This window comes from Mus caroli, chromosome 11 (assembly GCF_900094665.2).
Source record: "Mus caroli chromosome 11, CAROLI_EIJ_v1.1, whole genome shotgun sequence".
Taxonomy (NCBI): domain Eukaryota; kingdom Metazoa; phylum Chordata; class Mammalia; order Rodentia; family Muridae; genus Mus; species Mus caroli.
In genome coordinates, this window is record NC_034580.1 from 111,098,204 (window position 1) to 111,111,507 (window position 13,304).

The 13,304-nt window shown below is 54.8% G+C and overlaps 1 protein-coding gene across 2 annotated transcripts in view; it reads right to left on the bottom strand.

The window, feature by feature from the left end:
• Grin2c (glutamate ionotropic receptor NMDA type subunit 2C) overlaps nucleotides 1–12,544 on the bottom strand; it is an 18,172-nt gene extending 5,628 nt beyond the window's left edge. The window contains exons 1-8 of one of the 2 annotated variants that reach the window (XM_029484170.1): nucleotides 12,317–12,544; nucleotides 11,745–11,916; nucleotides 6,055–6,468; nucleotides 3,116–3,714; nucleotides 2,676–2,790; nucleotides 1,387–1,598; nucleotides 1,032–1,197; nucleotides 604–757 (exon numbers count right to left, since the gene is read on the bottom strand). In XM_029484170.1, coding sequence (XP_029340030.1) covers nucleotides 604–757; nucleotides 1,032–1,197; nucleotides 1,387–1,598; nucleotides 2,676–2,790; nucleotides 3,116–3,714; nucleotides 6,055–6,453 — 1,645 coding nt within the window. In that variant the 5' untranslated portion in view covers nucleotides 6,454–6,468; nucleotides 11,745–11,916; nucleotides 12,317–12,544. Of the gene's footprint in view, nucleotides 1–603; nucleotides 758–1,031; nucleotides 1,198–1,386; nucleotides 1,599–2,675; nucleotides 2,791–3,115; nucleotides 3,715–6,054; nucleotides 6,469–11,744; nucleotides 12,018–12,316 lie in introns of both variants that reach the window. The other variant, XM_029484171.1, reaches the window with a different exon arrangement.
• Nucleotides 12,545–13,304: the final 760 nt, after the last annotated feature.

Below are 13,304 nucleotides of genomic sequence, written 5' to 3' on the forward strand. Positions count from 1 at the left end.
TGTGTGTGTATGTGTGTGTGTGTGTGTGTGTGTGTGTGTATGTGTGTGTGTATGTGTGTGTGTGTGTACGTGCGTGCTGGCCTGGAACACACTATCACTGTGCAAACCCAGCTGGTCTTAAACTCAAGCAGATCTTCCTGCCTCTGCCTCCCGCATGCTGGAATGAAAGGCCTATGATACCACTCTTGGCTCTGTATCTTTCTTAAAGCCACCTAGGAAAAGAGGAGCAGACTGGGGGGGGGGGTCTCACACTGGCCTAGCTAGCTCTCAGCCCCTTCCCAGCATCCCACCTATCCCCACCGCCAGCTCTCTGAACCATTTCACACGGCAAGCCCCACCTGACCTCCCACCGGTCACTCTGGAAAGGAAAGGAACATAGTTGTACACTCCTACCCCTGACCCTGGCTTGGGGGGCTGACCCATGGGGCTGACCCCACAAAGTGCAGGGTTCCTAATGAAGTAAGAAAACCATGAGCACCTCTCTCATACTCCTCACACCCTTCATCCTTGGTCCGTGGTGTAACCTCCAGCACAGTCAATAGCCAGCCTACCTATCTGCCCTCACATCCTTCCCAGTGGCTCCGCTGGCCACACAAACCTCACCCAGAAAAGCCGAGGGGGAGACGGTGCCATTGCTCCTTGCCACCATCACACTGATGCCGGTCTCCACAAAAGGCACAGAGAAGTCTATAATCTCCGAGCGCTCCTCATTGATGGTGAGGGAGCCGATGGCCATGTCTGCCCGCTTGTAGTATACCTAGGAGGCAGGAGAGCATCCAAGGGGTCCCCCCACGGACTTTCACATCCTCCCTAATCCCCACCCAAGAAGTACATCAGCAACCATCAGTGGAATCAGTTACTCCCTCCCTGGGTCCTCGGAGCACAGTTCCCGGGGCCTCATCACTGCGGGGCCTCATCACTGCGAAGCTGACAGCCCACTTGCATGACCACATGGCTAAGGGAAGCAGGAGATCTGGCAGCAGGCAGGGTGGCCCCGGTTGAATCTGTGGTCGAACCCAGAGTGAACCTACCTCCCCGATCATACCATTCCACACACCACGAACCCTCTTGCCGTGCTTGCCGTTGGTCACCAGGTACAAGTCGTAGGAGAACTTGACCACCTTGGCCAGCTTCTTGAGGATGTCGATGCAGAAGCCCTTACAACAGAGCTTGGTGTAGGGGGTTATATCCCCGCTGCTGCAGCCACCACCAGGAGTCAGAGCCCTTCAAAGTCCTCAGCCCCACCTGCTCCTCCCAGCCTGGCATATGAACCTCCACACACACACACACACACACACACACACACACACACACCCAAGCATGAGACACATGCACAGCAGCCAACCAATGCTCCCGCCCCATGACAGCACCCAGCTCACACCAGACCTGAAGGTGTGGTTGCTCTGTCTACGGCAGGGCACAGTGTTGGGAACACAGCCCCCTGTGCCAGGGTCAGGGCTCTCCACAATGACAAAGGGCCTTTCTTCCAGTGTGGCCACTGTCAGGTGCCGGCTGTCCACCACAGGCTGTAGAGAAGTACTGTAGCGAGGCCACACTGGATATTTCATGTACAGGACACCATGATCCCATCGTCCCACCTGCAGAGGATAGCCAGCCTCAGCCAGAACCTGCAGTACGGCTGTCCACCCACTACGCTCTAGACAGGGCTTCTGGGGACCATCTGCTGAGGCCAAGAACCCTAAAGATACCCAGGGCAGACAGATTAGGGGGTCTTGGGACAAAGGCATTTGGAGGACAGAAATATAGGCCAAGGACTGAACCCAGACACAAGGGCAGGCTCCCCACATCCTCCTCCAGGCCCTGGGCCCTGTGATTTCCAAGGCTGTCACCACATTGCTACTGGCCCAAAACACCTTCCTGAAGCTCAGACTATCTCGAAGTGCTCGCAGCCTGCCCCCTTATGTCCCCCCACCCCGGCATGACTTCAGCACATCTTCCTCTAACATCCATGTCCAGCATTTTCCCGTATTTTCATACCCCCTAAACACCGACCACATCATTTAACAGCCTTTAGACTGCACCAGATTAGCACCTCTTTCTACCAGGCTCCTATTCAGTCCTCGAAAGTCCAACGGGACATCCAGTCTTTAGTAACGCCTTCCCTAGTTTCCTCCTTAGAAAGCAAACAAGTTCTTGTCTTTTTCTCTACTCACTGTTGGGGTTGTGTTTTGTTTTGTTTGTTTTGTTCTATTAGGGGGCAAAACAGGTTCTTGCCTTGTGCCTCGTTGTCCTATAACTTCCTATGTAAATCAAATAGATCAAGCTGGACTCAGACTTGAAGCAATCCTCCTGCCTCTGTCCCTGAGTACTAGGATTACAGGCATGGGTAACCCGGCCCCCACCCCCACCCCACCCTGTTCTGCTTACACCTGTACTCAAGCACAGATTTCTGCTTATTTACATGTCCAGCTGGCTGGCACAGACGTGGGTTACTCACTCCTCTAGGGCCAGGACTATGTGACAGAAATGCTTAAGTTCAGTAGTGCAAAGAAAGCAGGGTATTGTGGGAGCAGGGGAGGAGGGGGGGCTCAAAGGTTTCCCAGTGAAGGATGTTTCGGCTGAAATGGCTTCGGGGAGACACTAGGAAACCGAGGACAGACAGACAGACACTAGGGAACAGAGGACAGAGGGCCCTGGGCTCACCCACTTCTCACCATCTCCCAGAGGCGATGCCGGTTGAGAGCGATCACAACCATGGTGGGCTGGACCAGGTACCCACCAGGGCTAAAAGAGAAGTCTCGGCCCTCCCAGGTGACATTCAGCAGATGCCTGGGGAGGGGAGGCAGAGAGATGCCAGGGTGTCCCAAGACCCCAGGATGTGGCTCTGACTAGGACACCCCATAGCACCACCATCATTTGTGTGGTGATTATTTTAAAAGTCTCCCTGTGTTGACCTCACAGGCCTTTGCATACCCTAAAATCCGCTGTTTCTTTAGATAAGGAGTTTAAGACCCAGAGTCCTGAAGTAACTTGACCCCAGACATATATACTAGTGATGAGATACTATATACTAGACAGAGATGAGACCTGGGAGCCCAATCTCATTGCCATTCAAGTCCCCTAAAGTGGCCCACATGACTGGGTAGGCGCTCACCTGTAGAAGGCCTCCCTGGCAGGGCTGACGGGTCCTGGGTGGCTTCGGCAGTCTCCAGCCGGGGCTGGCAGGGTACCGTACTGGCGTCGGTAGCTGTGGGCACCGAGGGCCAGAATGGCCACACCGTCGCGGACTTTCTGGCGTAGGCTAAGGCGCCAACTCTCGGTGACCACACTGATGAGGCCCACCGGGAAGGCTTTAGGGGGAGCGTCGGTGCTTCCCAGCGCCAGGTTAGGTACCAACCACACGTGACCGGGTCCCACCAAGCCAGCCTGTGCAGCCTCCGCGAAGAGCACCTCCGCCTCTTCACGGGAGCAGTAGGCCACCAGCACCGGCGCGTCGACCTGGCGCAGTAAGCGCTGAGTGCGCGCTCGCGGCCCACCGGGGCCCAGCTCCAGCGTGAGCACGTCCAGCAGCCGCCAGCTCAGGTAGCTGGCGTCGGCGACGGCGCGCACGCCCTCGAGGAAGAGCGCGTGGCCCGGGTGCAGGCTGGTGATGACAGCGAACGCGCTCCAGTCGTATTCCTCCAGCACCTTGAACAGCACCTGCAGCTGCTGCTCCAGGGACACGCCCAGCTGTAGAAAGGCGGAGCCTGGCTCCTGGGGGCGGAGCGGGGGGCGGAGCCTCAGCAGGGGCGTCCTGCTCCCCTACCCCCACCACATTCCCCTGCTCCCGAACCCTTAGAGCAGGAGGTCCTTCAGTGTCCCGGGGGCCCCCTGCCCTGTAGCCAATTGGGGTCACCTGGAGAATTTTACAAACTAAGATCCGGGCTCCCAACCCAACCTGACCCTGCTGGACTACAGGACCCGAAAGATCAGTGAACTTATTAGAAACGCAGAAGTCCGGGCCGCACCCCAACACCTACAGCATCCATTAGAATTTCGGGGTGACTCCTGCAATCTGCCTATGAACAACCTCTTCCCCTGAACCTGCGAATTTGAGAAGCGTGGACCAGACCAACTGAATCTGAATCTTGGAATTACGGCGCTCTCTGCTAGCACTATGAAAAACAAAGTCCTGGAAGCAGAAAAATAAAAAGTCCTGGAAGCAGAGGTCCGGCACGGAGATAATAGGAAAGCACCACCTGCCAAGAGCCTCCGGAGTGAGAAAGTTCCTCTTTCACACCACCTCTACCACCCCAAAGTCCTGGCAGTGCCAGCTTTGGTGAGCAGATTCCTCCTCCTAAGGTCTCTTGGGGCCACTACAGCTGCTCCCAAGATACCTCCTCACTGTCATCCCAATCTTATTTTTAAAAAGGGAAACTATAGGCTCCAAACCCCATTTCTTCAGTAGACACATTTCAATTAAAAGAGAACCAGAGAAGCAAGGTGCGGTGGCACATGCCTGTAACCGCAACATTTGGAGAGCAGAAACCAGAGGGTCTCCACAAGTTCAAGACCAACCTGGCCTACACACCAAGTTCCAGACTGTAGCCCAGGCTGTAGACTGACACCCTATCTCAGAGAAAGTGCAAAGTTGGAGACTTTAAAGCCATAGCCACTGGCCACCATGCGTGAACCTCATTTGGCTCCTGTTCCAAGCAAAACCAGACTTAAAAATAAACATGTATGACATTTATGAGGTGGTGGGGAGATGTGGGCCCTGGCTGGATATTTGAGGAGGCCGAGGAATTTTTGTTATTTATTTTAGACGTGATAATGTATGGTGGTTTTATCTTTTTAAGCTTTCTCGTCTGCTGGAGGTACACACTGAAATATTTATGGGTGGGATAATAAGCTGTCTGAACATTTGCTTCAGTTTACCACAGCAGAGGCAGAAATGGGCAGAGGTGAGTGTGGGGGCGGGGTTGGGGGGGTGAACCAAGGTGAATAGGAGATAGGTAGTGAGCCTTTATGCTTTCCCTGTGTAGTCTCAAATTTCTCTATGATGGAGTGGCAGTGAAATAGAAGTGAATCAAACCAGTGATCTCCCATCCCTCCTCCCATGACTGCCCTTACTTAGAACAAAGCTAATCCTGAGCAATGAGACCCAACCCCTCTCCAGTCTTCTCTCCGTCATCAAAACCCCCCAGCAGATCCCTGTTACCCTTCCCAACTCCCCCTTAGCCTTGGGTCTCAGAGTAGATAGCATTTGTTTTAAAAATCCTATCTGGAGAGTGACCCCATAGGAAGAGCAGCAGTCCCAACTAACTCAGGGAGCTCCCAGAGACTGAGCCACCAACCAGGAGCATACATGGCCAGTCTGAGGCTCCTGGCACATATATAGCAGAGGTCTGCCTAGTCTGGCCCCAGTAGGAGAAGATGTGTTTAATCCTCAAGAGACTTGAGGCCCCAGGGAAGGGTTGGGGCCTGGTGGGCAGGGAGCACCCTCTCAAAGGCAAGGGGGAAGAGGAATGGGATAAGGAACTGTGGGAGGGAGACAGAGCTTGGGAGAGCAATGACTAGGATGTAAATAAATAAAATAATTTTTAAACATCATATCTGGCCAACACCCTATCCAAACAGGCCCTGCAAGACTCCTTCCCTGGGGGGCATCCGTCTTTCCTTCAAAATGCCTGTCAGTTGGAATTACAAATGAATCTGTGTTGGGAACTTTCTCCTCAGGAGACCAAGAGTGTCTGTCTTCCTCATGCCCGGAGCAGAGATGGAGCAGAGACATAGCTCTGTAGTGCCATCCCCTGTAGATGAATCCTAGTGTCCAAAGGGTCTGAGGCCTGACCATTGAGAGCTGGAGAAGCAGAGGAGGTAACTTTGCCAGCACTGCTGGAAGAACATCTGCCCACATCATCTAGACACACACTGATACTGAGGAACCAGGGAACATCCTCCCCACAGTATCTTTGCCTTCCCTGGTCACATCCTCAGTCCCAGCCAGCTCCAGCTCCCAAAGACCTAAACTACTCCATAATTCAAACTCAGCCCTGCACCCTGCCAGGTCCTGGGCTCATGGAGGAAGAGATGAGAATTATAGACAGGCACCTTGGGAGTGAGGACCACAGCGGAACCTCCACTGATGCTGAGGATGGGCACGTGGGTCTGAGAGGAGACGAAATCCAGCAGCTGGGCCACGGCCTCAGTGTCCACGTTGTCCTCAAAGACGATGCCGTGGACTCGGGCGGCACCCAGGAGCCCACAGATTTGGGTGAGGATGCTGCTGGGGTTGGTATTGTTGACCCCGACGGTGAGTGGCTGGATCTCCAGAGGCAAGTCCAGGAAGTTCTGGGGGGTGAGACGAGTCCGGGCCTGGCCCTGCAGTGGCCCAGAGCTGCCAAACACCACCGCCACGGTCACGGCCTGTTCTCCCTGCCCTGCGCCCAGCCCTGCCCAAGCACCAAGGAGTGAAGTGAGAAGCAGGGCGGGCCCCAGGGCTCCACCCATGTCCACTGGAGGGTCCTGCAGAGGAATCAGAGCAGGCACAGAGAGAGGTAGATGGACAAACAGAAGGTAAGGGCCAGAGAACACACAGACAGCCAGAGTACAGAGAAGAGAGAACCTTCCTACACAGGAGAGGCAGAGGCAGACAGAAACAGACAGACACAGAAAAAGAAAACAGGTTAGCTGAGCAGAGCATCCCCCAGGGCACCTTGGAGATGCAAGAACTGGGAAGAACAGAAGCCAGGACAAGGTTTGTCACCCTTATCTATGAAGGGCTAGAAAGGCCACGGTCCCCAAACCCAGTTATCTGGGTTCTACCCTAACAAAGACACTGAAATGTCAGTGTGTTGTTTGGGAGCACTGAGCTGAGGGCACGGAGCTGAGTTCAAGTCAGGTGTGCCACTTACTAGCTGTGTGATCTCTAAAACAAATAAAAAAGATTTATTTCAAAATTATGTGAAGATGTATGTGTGTGTGTACAGGGGTCTGTGCATACGTGTGTGGGTAGCTGTGGAGTCAGACCCCCTGGAGCTATAGTTACAGGGAGTTGTGAGCTGCCGACGTGGGTACTGGGAATGGATCTCTGCAATGCCTGAGCATCTCTCCAGCCTCAGCTGGGTGATTTGAGAAGTCGCTTTGCCTTTCTGAACTTCCAAAACAAGAGATCCAGCTATTCACTGCCATTAGCAAATTTTACCTTGTAGGTGACAGCCTCTTTGCCAGATGAATAAAGGCAGCCCCTTAGCACGCCCACAGCTCAGTCCACGCTACAACCGAACTGAATCTTGCATCTATCCCTCATCAGAATGACTACTGCTCCCCACGGACAGCCCCTGGCTCTCTGCTGTGTGGCTCTGCCCGGTGGATCCTCTCCTCCAGAGCTTGTATGTCTTTGTCTCTTTCCCCTCAGCCAGCTCATTTAGGACAGCCCTCTAAAGCAGGGTGGCCAAGGACGACTCGCTTGGGTTCAGGACACCCAAAGCCCTGAGCTATACAATTTATATCCACTATCTCCCGTCCCATTGCTGGTGTGTAGAATCTTTTTTACACCTAACCAAAGGGGCAGAGCGTGTCTGCTACACAGATTCATTCTGGATCAAGACCAAGAGCCAAGCAGGTGAGAGAAACATGACCTTTTGCACCTGCGGACAGATGAGGCTCCACCCCCAACAAAACTAACCAGGGTGTTGAAGAAGGGTCTGAGAGGACCTGCCACTCCAGCCCCCTGGCAGGAAATTTGCACACCTTTGCCACAGAGATGCAAATTAGACCCAAGCAGGCTACCCAGGATGCACTTGGTACCTTCCAGAGCTGGAGCCTGAAAACTCACAGAATAGCCCTGGCTTCTTCCAGACCTTTCTTTCCTCTGCTCTGCAGACTGCGACATCTCTCCCTTTTGCTCCAAGCCTAATTTCTCATGGGACATGCCACAGAGGCTTCCCTCCGGACTCTCCAGTTCTCTCTAAGGGGTTCTCAGGGAGTGTGCGTGAATGGAAACCTCTTCTCTAGGCTGAAAAGACAGCTCTGAAGGCGATCACAAAAGGTAACTTTCCAGTTACGAAGTGTGACTCGGCACGCATGTGTACAGATCACCTTCCTCTGGAATGAGTTGCCGGATGGTAAGATGTAACACGAGGTAGACAGAAGTGGTCCCTGCTCCCCTGGATCTCAGAGTAGAAGCTAAAGAACCAGCAGACTATCCTAAGCTCCGCCCACCTCCTCTCTCTAACCTTACTTTTCTTTCCATCAGACCCTGGCATCCCTACTCCCCTCCCTGGACGCCTGCTCCTAGCTAAGGATCTAGCACTTGTTCACAGAGGCGCAAGGAGCTGATCAGAGCTGACAGTGTTATCACTGACAGGTGAGATGAGATTGAACAGGTCAGGGCTTTGAGCTCAAGTGTCAGAAGTTGGTAGAAGTTCAGACTAAGGAGGGATCGGCGGCCGGGGAAGGAAAGCCATAGATTTACTAAAACCTGTGAGAGCTCCCCGTGTCTGTGAATGGCAGCTTGGAGGCATAATTGGGTCTTGGATGAGATCCCAAGTCACACCATGCGGCGTGGACTGTACAATCTCCAAGCATGACAGTGACAGGCACGGTCATGCTCACTGCTCCTTTGAAGGCCTGTGTGCGCATCCAGTGTGCTTGTCACTAAAGTGGGGTACGTGGTCAACACAGGCACGCTGGATATCGGAGATGGTGTGCAAAGTGTGTAAGTGTGTAGCCTACCTGATTAATCTGTGTGTGTGTTTGTATGTGTGTGTGTGTGTGTGTGTGTGCAGGTAGAGTCCTAAGCCATCAGAAGTCGATGCCCCACCTCATTCATCAAGGCAGAGTCTTTCCTTTGAACCCAGAAGAGCGGAATCCAGTGCCCATCTAGCACTCACACGAACTCTGGGGATCCAGACTCTGGCCCTCAGCATTTACTTGGAAAACTTTTTATCCACTGAGCCTGCTTCCCAACTCTTTTCATTGATATTTTTAAATTCACTATATGTTAAAATAGTATTTTGGGGATGTGTTGAATTAAACTATACTAGTAAGCCAGGCATGGAAGTGCACGTCTTTAATTCCCAGCACTCGGGAGGCAGAGGCAGGAGGGTCTCTGAGTTTGAGACCAGCTTGGTTTATGGAGTGAGAATTTCAGGGCAGCCAGGGCCACAACAGAGAAACTCTGTCTCAAAACAACAACAACAAAAAAACAAAAGAAAACCAATGAACAAATAGAGACTATACTATTTGAAATTTATCTGTTTCTTTTTCCATTTTATTTATTTATTTTATTTACTCAGTTATTTATTTTGAGGCAGGGTTTCAGTATATGTAGCCTTTGCTGGCCTGGAACTCACTACGCAGACCAGAACTCACAGAGACCTGGCTGCCTCTGCATCCCAAGCACTGAGATTAAAGATGTGTGAGCATCACACCTGGGTCTTTTCTCTTTTATTAATGTCATTGTTACCTGAAATTTTAAAGTCACACATGAGTGTCCTATTTTACTTCCTCCAGACAATGAGAGTCTGGGGGAAGGGCCCAGGTTCTCTCCCAGCTCTGATGGGAGGCTGGTCCTCGGCATATTCCCTCCTCTGTGAAAATGCCCTCCTATGTACAGGCTGGAGAGAGGGGAAAGTTGAGGCAGGTTGAAAGTCAGCAGGTCCCTGAGCTTACAAAGCCATGTGACAGGGCATCTCCTCATAAGATGGCATACTTCCCATCCCATGTCCCTGGCCCCCAACCTCTCCTTCCCATCTGCTTCCTGCCTCCTAACTGCCACAACTTCCCCCTGGACCCTGTGACAAGGGTCAAGTGAGAGAACTCTCTGGTGCCCACAAATGAACTACCAATGTCCAACAAGCGAACCCAATCCCACGTCTTCTTCTTGGATACTCACCCCTGCTAATCTGGTGGTAAGCTGTCTTTATCTCCTCCCTTTGCCCCTAACAATCTGAGTCCCCTCTTCTGTAGGCTTCTGCCCCTAATCTTGATTCATCAGTGGTGGACCCCGGGGCGGGGAGGGGGGGAACAGGGTTAGGGTCCCATTACTCTTTCCTTGCAGGGTGTGGAGCTGGGAGCCGGTCCTCCTCAGGCCCCCCACCATGACTGGGCTTTTGTGTATCTCTGAAGACACTCTCTCCCAAAGGGTCTTTAAAAGACTGTTTGCTGAACACCTGGTCCCCAAATACAGGGGAGAGGTTGGCAGTGACTAGTGTTTCGGACATTCTGCACCCCTTAAAAGGTTCTATCTATCAACCTCACATGTTCAGGGACCTTTTCTTCTGCTTCCACCAACCCCCCAGTCACACGCAGGCTCCTTGACAAGGCCATGCATACACATACACACTCACTAACCTGGAACACTAATGGCGCCCCCACTCCCAAAGCCCAGAAGCTCTGGTACCAAAGCTTGTATCATCCAGCTAGGCTGATGACTCTTGCGAGTGAGGGACCCTCGCCGTGACGACCCACCTCTAACCCTTGTCTCTTCCTTCTCTACCCCGCTAACACCCCAGGCATCTGGAAAGACATAGTCCCTCTGTCGTCCACATTGGTGGGGACTCGGGAGTTGTGCCTTTTCCAATACTCCTGCCCTCTCCCGGCTGATCCTCCCCTCAGCCCCCAGGGTCGCCCCGCCCCCTCCTCTTATAGGAATCTTACTCTGGGGCTGTGAAGTTCGGGGTATTTTTAGGCCGGCGATAAATAATTCATAGGGAACGTGGCATCTGGCTGCCCCTGCGGGAGGAGGGGGCGCGAGCACCGAAGAGCCACCATCACTCGCCGCTCAAGGACACTCGCGATGCGGCGGCAGTGGCGGTGACTCCGGGCGCGGGGACCCGCGCCACGCCTCCTGGCGGCCAAATCGAGCACCACGCACTCTGCGCCCCCAACCTGGCCACTGCCCCCTGAACTCTTCCCCACAACCCTAGCCCCAGCTCTAGGCCTTCAGACCACTGCCCCAAGTTAGGTCTGGATCTCAAGCCCTTGGGCAGGGGATGGTCGAGTTAGCCTGGCAGGCGGGTCAGTGGGTCAGGACCCAATCCAGGTGGCCTTCCAGAGTGGACCCCCAGGCGGCCGGTTTCTTGCCGACCTGTCTCTTTCACGTTTTTTATTCTTAACAAGTTTAGAAACTAGCTCAGAGGCAGACACTGGACTTGTTCAAAAGAGCCAGTAGCATGGCATATTCGCCAAATTTTCTTGTGGCCAGGGGTGGGGGTGGGGGTTGCTTATGGGGCCAGGACTGGGCCACCATCTGAAGACTGAGGATGCTATACCAGATGTCTCATTGGGAAGGGAGGGCTGGCAAACACAATCAGCAAATGGGGTCAGTGTCCGACCCAGCGGGAAGTTCTGCCTGTCGCCCAGCAGGACCTTTGAAGAGTCGCCAAATCAGCCCTTGGGAGATTTGCCGCCTGCTAGGTGCCTTCGTCTTGGATAGTCGTAGCTCCCCCTGCTCGCCTAGTCCAAGCACAAAACGCCTTCGCCTTCGGTTGCCAGAGGCTCAGGCGTCTCCTCTCAGCCGTCGGGGATCCTGGTTGCAGCCCCAGGAGACCACAGCTGCCAAAGGGTGCTTCCGGGGCCCAGGGCACCGGAGCGCAGGCTCTACCGTAGCCTCTTCCTCCCACTCTCTTTTGGAGCCCTCAGAGCCGAGGGGAACCAAGACGTGGTGGTGGGGTCAGCGTTTGGGGAAATCCTGTCACCCCAGAAGCCCACTGATTGTCAGAGGTCAGGGAATGGAGTGTTAGGAGCTACCGGGAAAGGGAAAGAAAGTGGGAAGCAGAGGGCTTGGGGAGACTCACCCTAATGGGTCGGTAGTAGGCAGATGCGCGCAGCAGGTACCCAGCAGGGACCAGCTCGCCAACTGCTACAGCTCTCCGAGAGCTCTCTGTCCTTTCCAGCTCCCCGCGCTCTGGTCAAACCTAGCCTCGGCCCTGGTTCTTGGCCTCTGCCGGGTTCCTTGCAGGCTTCTATCTGCAACAGTTGGACCCGGCAATCCAGACTCCCGCGTCCGGGGACTGTGCCCAGCTTGGCCTGGCCATCGCTTCAGGCGAAGGGAAGGAGGCTCCACCACCCTAGGGACAATCGCCTTGGGCTCTCCTCCCGCGTCCTTCCCTCGCGCCCGCGGCCAGTCTGTCTCCCTAGCCTGTCTCCCCTCTCCTCCTCTGCGCCCAGGTCCACACCAACAGTCCTGCTCCCAAGGGTCGCGATCCCCTCCCGCCCCCCCCAGACCTCTGACGCCCGAGCTGGCCATACTGTCTCGGGTGTTCCGCGTCTGTCTCCACCGTCCTTGCCCGCGCGGCGCTGGAGCCCCTTAAGTTGCCTACGAAGTTGGCGCCCCCCTGCTCGTCGCCAGCCCTCGGCCGCCACTCACCGGGGAAGGGGCGCTGCACCCACGCCTAGAGCCCGCGACCGTCTCCCGCGCGGTGCTCTTCCCAGAGCCAGCCCCCGTGAGCTGGCACGCTGGCTGCGAGCTCGGCGGGCACCGGAGCCGGGCGCGGCGGGACCAGTACGGGTAGCGCGGCCTGAATGCCGCCCGCCCCCGCGCCCGGCCCGCGCCCCGCGGCGGGGCTGTGTCCCGGGCTGCGCAAAGGCGCGCCTCCCGCTCTCGGGGCTCACCAGCCGACTGTGATGGAGCTCGCCACCGCCGGTCGCCTCCGCCCCGCCCCGGCCCGCCCCAGCCGGCCACCGGTGCCCCTCTGGCCCGTCCAGGCCCCTCCCTGACAGCCTGTGCTCCTAGCTGGCCCCTCTCCTCTCTCCTGCTCAGGGACCCTGTGCCCAGACTCGACGCTCAGAAGCAAGGGCAACCTCGGAGAAAAACACCAGCTTGCCAGGAGCCCTGGGTTTGAGCCCTCGGTTCCCTAGCTGTGTGACCTTGGGCCAGTTAATTTCGAGGTTCTTTCAGTTTTTAAAGTAAGGTAGCATCTTGCTGCTATAAGAAGCCTTAAACTGCCGTAGGCTGAAGTCGTTTTTGAAAAGGCTTGTGGATTTGTCTGGAATCTTGAAAGTGGAAAGGCACAGAGTGTATGGAGATTGGAGGGCCAAGCCAAGCCTGCCAGCACCCAGGAGAGACAGGGGCAGACTGGGGGACCTTCTTTTGTCACTATTTCTCTGTCCTGGGGGCACCAGGCAGCAGCGAGGTTAGCAGGGCAGACTTGTAAGGGATTCATCCATCACCAGTGACTGAAGTGTTAACTGAAGAGGCCGAAGCAGCAGGAAAGACAGGAAAGGGAGGATAGGTGTATGCCCCGCCTCCATCCCCACTGCGGGGGAGGGCCCCCCCAATCCCCACTGTCCCCAGGATGCTCTTGAGCAAGGATCTGTTTTCTTTTTTTTTTTTTTTTTTTTTGGTTTTTCGAGGC